At 32.3% G+C, this 5,672-nt stretch overlaps 1 protein-coding gene across 1 annotated transcript; it reads right to left on the reverse strand.

Moving 5' to 3' along the window:
• Window positions 1-2,693: 2,693 nt before the first annotated feature.
• On the reverse strand, window positions 2,694-4,862 carry LOC108470315 (cytochrome P450 81Q32-like). The gene is made up of 2 exons (XM_017771631.2): window positions 3,858-4,862; window positions 2,694-3,450 (listed from the first exon to the last, which is right to left on the reverse strand). Exons 1-2 carry the CDS (start codon window positions 4,746-4,748, stop codon window positions 2,836-2,838), a joined length of 1,506 nt encoding a protein of 501 aa, XP_017627120.1. The 5' UTR covers window positions 4,749-4,862; the 3' UTR covers window positions 2,694-2,835.
• Between the last annotated feature and the right edge of the window lie 810 nt (window positions 4,863-5,672).

Genomic DNA, 5,672 nt, shown 5'->3' on the forward strand with positions numbered 1-5,672 from the left:
AGCCTAGATTTGGGGAAAATTTACGGATTTGGATTTCGAGTTTTGTAACTTGAGATATGATTTTTTTTTCATCTGTAATGCAGTTGGACAGCTTGTCTGGAAAGTGTGATATAAATTGCTTGAATTTGTTTAAGTGCTCAAATAAGTTTAGTAATGCCTCGTGCTCGACTCCGGCGACGGTCTCGGGTAAAGGGGGCGTTACACCTTTAATTAGTTAATCTATCAAATTAACTCATTTTCCTCAATCAATAATTTATTCAAATATTCTAAACCATTATACAACCGCTAATAAACAAAAAAATCCACTATCAAACCCTAATATTTTAACCTTTTCATAATTTAATCCTAAAATTAATATTTAATAAAATCACTTTATAAAATCATCATACAATACAATCAAAGCTGTAAATCCACGTTATTCATCAAAAACATCTAATATTCATCAATGATAACTTCCAAAATTTTTAATAAAATCAAAAACTAAGGTAAGATTTAGTTAGACCTAATTGTAACAATCTTAAAAACATAAAAATTACGAGAAACGGGTAAGAATTGAACTCACATGAAGGAAGAATATGAAGAACCAACTTAAGCTCTCTCCTATGTCTATTTTTGAATCGAAATTGAAGATGAATTCAATAGAAACTTTTAGAATTTTCTATTTGTTTGTTTTAATTTTACTTAAATTACCATTTTGCCATTAAATGGTTTTATTTTATTATTTTCTCTCCTTATGTTGCCTTATCTTTTTATTTTAGGTATAATTGTTTCTTAAGTCCTCCTTTTTTTTATTAATCAAGCAATTTAATCACTCGCCGGATTTGGTTGTCTCGAACCACTGTTTTTGACACCACTGAAAATTGGGTTGTTACAATGAATGTGCCTACTTGTGGCAAGATTGTTTTAACATTTGCTCATCATGTTTGAATTGGTGTTAGATTACATATAGTGTTGGACTTATAAGTTCTTCTATGCTAAAGATGTAATGCTTTATAACTATGTGAATAACTTATGGAATGGTATGAAATGAGATAGAAATGGTAGTTTGTTTGATTGGTGAATGAAATGGAAATGCATTTGAACATTTTCACCTTGAAATATGCTTGTAAAAAATGTGGCTAGTTTTCGAGGTTGATGGATGAACTTGAAGGTTATATGCCATAAATGTCCATAAGGTATATTTTGGAAGTTTTATGATTTGAATATTATGTCCATATAGGTCCATATACGGCCATGTAGTGTCGACAGGCCCCAATTTCAGCTTTCATCATTCGTTGTTTTCCGGGTTTCTCGTTACACACCTAGATATTTTGCAATAAAGGCTCAAAATCCACGTATTCCAAGACCTAAATTGACAACTAATACCAATTAATAATCGAGATTTATCAACCCAAACGACCGATTGGCAAAAATAATGTTAATTGAAACTATTTTATCCAATCAGCAGTCCCCAAAAACAATTGATCACTTACCCTTGAACGAGAACAACACCTACACGAATCTTAATTTGCCGATAAGTTAGTTGCCTCGTAGACCTCACCTAACACAAATCAATCAGTTAACAATGGTACACCACACCAACTACACCTCAACATAATTGAAAACTAACGACGAAGACAACAAAGACCCACAACGAAAAAAGAGACAAGACTTACTCACGAACGGCGTTGAAATCCATTCAGTCAAACACCACTATCGATCTTGAATAGCAAAACAATGAGAAATTGGGCATAAAAATCAAGAATCGAAAGGAATAATCTACTACCCTCTTTATAAGAACCCACGTGAAAAGAAAGAAAATCAAATTGATTTTGTGTATAGAATAGGAAAATAAAAGTAACGTGAGACTAGGGAAAGTTTTTTTTTTTTTGAAATATCTTCCTATTATTTTTAAATAAAATCAAAATAAAAACAATAAAAAAAAATCCATACCTATCCATCCACTAACCATTTCGTATCCAACAACTTTCAAGAATTTAAATTTGACCAAAATCACACAAAATGGTCAACCAATACTAAAACCAACAAAAGAATATTTTTACTTACACAGGGACTCAAACCCAAAACCTCAAAGACACAACTCCAACACTTAACCACTAAAACATATACTTGATTATGACAAGGTTAACAAACAGAGACCCATATATTTGTGGAACGTTACAAGTAAAATATTGTAAATCAGTAGCATTTAAACAAAAAAAATACCATTAAAAAGTAGACAATTAGCGAAAATTGTAGATGAGAGCGCCATTAAAAAGTAGCACTACATAGGTGTTTTGTGAGAAAAATGCCACAAAAATAAGTGACTTTGTGGCGTTACATAGAAAAACAAAGCTATACATAAATAGAGCCATTAAAGTAATATCTTATTTTTAGCGACAAATATAGTATAAAGGCCACTAATTATGGCATTTTGTGGCTGTTGGAAATGCCACAAAAAGTGTTACATCGTCGCTATGATAGCGACATATTTTTGTCAAACGTCACGACTTTTGGACGATCATTTTAGCGGCGTTTTTCAGAGTGGTTTATCTTTTGCCTCTAACATTTTTAGAGGCACTTGTAAACGCTACTATATCTTTAAAAAAATGTTGCTATTGCCTAAAATTGTTGCAGTGTAAATTATCTTGCATAATTCACTTTTATGATGCAACTTAGTATTAGGTAAATCTCAAGTAATCAATGAGCCAATATTTTCTTATTCTTTTTATTTTTCATGCAAAAACCATTAAGCACTACAATACAAAAGATGATAATTAACTCTGAGATTTTATCAAACCAATAAGTTTGAAACATTACTTTACTAAGGGCACAAAATCCCAACATAAGAATTATTTATAGAAGTTTCAAAGCTTTATCCACAATCGGTCGAGCTTTGCACAGAGCCTCCAATGGATGAGCTTTAGGCATTGTGCCTCCAATACCTTCATTCATATCAATTTGCTTACCATCAACCCTTTCCCAGTCAAAACATTGAATCAATGAGCCAAGGGTTAATCCTATTACTCGTTGAGCAAGCCCTGACCCTGGACATGCCCTCCTTCCTAACCCAAATGGCATTATCTTGTGAGACTGAGAATCATCATTCTCAAACCTTTCTGGCTTAAAACTCGTCGGATCATCCCATAATTGAGTGTCCCTATGAATAGACCATGCATTCATTAACACGATTGTGCCATGCGGCACATTGTATCCACCTATAGTGCAACCAATAGATGCCACATGAGGAAGTAGAAGAGGGACTGCAGGGTATAATCTTTGAGCCTCTAGTATAATACTTTGAAGATACTTTAACTTTGAAACATCTATTTCATCAATCAAATTTTCTTGTCCTATTTCAGTGTCTATTTCAGCTTGAGCCTTCTTCAATACTTCTGGGTGGTTCAATAAATTGGTCATTGTCCATTCTAAGGTCACTGATGTTGTATCAGATCCTGCTAGTAATAGGACCTGCATGATCACCATGTATGTTATTAGGGACAAGGCTAGAGAATTTTTCGAAGAATAGCCTAGAATTAAGCTATATAAGATTATAAGAGTTAAAATGTAAATTTACCGCTTTAATAGCTTATATCTTTATCATTTTTAAATGATTAATTTAAATTTTATCATTTTGAAGGGATAAAGTACAATTTTACCATGTACTAATTTAAATTAAAATTTATAAGTTTAAAATTCCCATTTAAGGGTTTTTTTTTTTTTATCTTTGAAAAGCCCTTGAAATTTGAGAAAAACCTACTTAATTAAGTCCATACAAAAACTAGACCGTTTGACCAACTATTTCCGACTTAATTTATTTTTTGCCTCATACCCTTTCGAAAACAATGAAACTTGAAGAGAAAGAAGAGTGAACTAACCAGCATAAGCCCTTTGATGATTTCATCAGTGTAGTAATCAGGATCAGATTGTTGCAAGTTAAGAAGGTGATCTACCATACTACCATTACCGTTATTTTCCTGCTTCATCCATCGATGCTCATCGACCAACTTTTGCAGCAATCCATCCAACTTTTTCCCAATCTTTTTTACCTTCTTTTCGTACCCTCCAAACCAATTCAGAACCGGCAAGAAATCCGCACGATTCGCCGTACCGCCGTTCTTAAACGTCCCTTCTATAACCTCCCTGAACTCCCTCGCTTCGTTTTCATTCGTCACTTCTTCCCCAAAATACCTTTTCCCGGCAACCATCCTCATTATGTTATTAAACGTCAAGTCATTAAGCATGGATTTCAGCTTCACTTTCACAAACTCCCGACGCGAATCACGCGACAAACTCACCAACAACCGCCGGACCTCGTCTTTCCGAACAGCGGCAAAGGCGTTGAGACGACTCGAGGAGAAGATTTCAATAGCGCCGATGCGACGTAAGTTGCGCCAATGGTCACCGTAAGACGAGGTGGAAACTGTGGTGTAGTTGTAGCCGAGGTACTTCCCCGCGATCAACTTGGGACGGTTGGCTAAAACTATGTCGTTTACAGTGAAGCATTCCTCGGCAACGGCTGAAGACGAAACCACCACAAAGAGCCGAGATCCAAGGCGGAGGGAGAAGACAGGGCCGTATTTTTGAGCAAGATGGTGGTAGAAACGGTGAATAGGAGTTTTAAGGAGGTGGAGGTGGCCGATTATGGGGAGTGAAGGTGGGGATGGGGGGAGGTTTTGGGGATATTTTTTGGATTGAAATAATAATTTTGAACAAAGTAGGAGAAAGATCAGTGAAAGAGATGCATACAAAATTGTTGTTTCTTCCATTTTGATTATGGTTTATTCATTAATTCACGGTGTTTTGTTTTTTTATATAGAGAGAATTAAAGATAGTGATGAATTTGTCCACCAATTTCTAATTGCATTTCATTCAAGGTTAATTTATGCTAGTAGTGCCAATATTTTATAAAAGTTGTACTTTTAAGTTTTAAAATTTAGTTTTAACTCAATAGCAGCTAAATCTGTTAGTTTTATATTATGTGTATAATTATAAACATAATTTATATTTTTCAATTAGATTATTTTAAGTTTCTGTACTTTTTAAAATTTTAAAATTTTAATCTTGAGACAAATAATAACTATTAATCTATTAATTAAATTATTAGTGAGTAATATATGAAAATATTAAATTAACATTATATTATATTAATATATTTATCGTATCAAATTTTAGAACTAATAGAATTTAACTTAATAATTATCATTTGATAACTAAAATTTTAAAATTTAAAAATCTTTCAAATTTTACCAATTTAAAATATAAATACTGAACTTACAACTTTAGTAAACAAACTAATAGCTATTGCTGAAATTCTTAATGATTGCTGTAGGATTAATATAAATGAAAATCCACGTGTATCTCAAACTCAAGATTTCAAATTTCTTTAAGTTTATCATTAAGTGTGAAAACATCATTGTTTAATACATTAGGAAATATAAATATATAAAATGATTAATAAATATTAAAACAAATTAGAAAGTATATACTCCATCTTGACTTTAATTAATAATATTGAAAAAATTTATTTAAAATTAAATATATGATATTCTTAATATTAAATGAAGGGTTTTACATAAATAATATAAAATAAATAAATAAATACTAGAATAAGATAAGAGCATTAATATTCACGAAACTAGGTAAATACTACAGTAAATAACTAGTGTCGCCTAACCAATCGACGGCACCCC

Source organism: Gossypium arboreum, chromosome 7 (assembly GCF_025698485.1).
Source record: "Gossypium arboreum isolate Shixiya-1 chromosome 7, ASM2569848v2, whole genome shotgun sequence".
In the NCBI taxonomy this organism is placed as follows: domain Eukaryota; kingdom Viridiplantae; phylum Streptophyta; class Magnoliopsida; order Malvales; family Malvaceae; genus Gossypium; species Gossypium arboreum.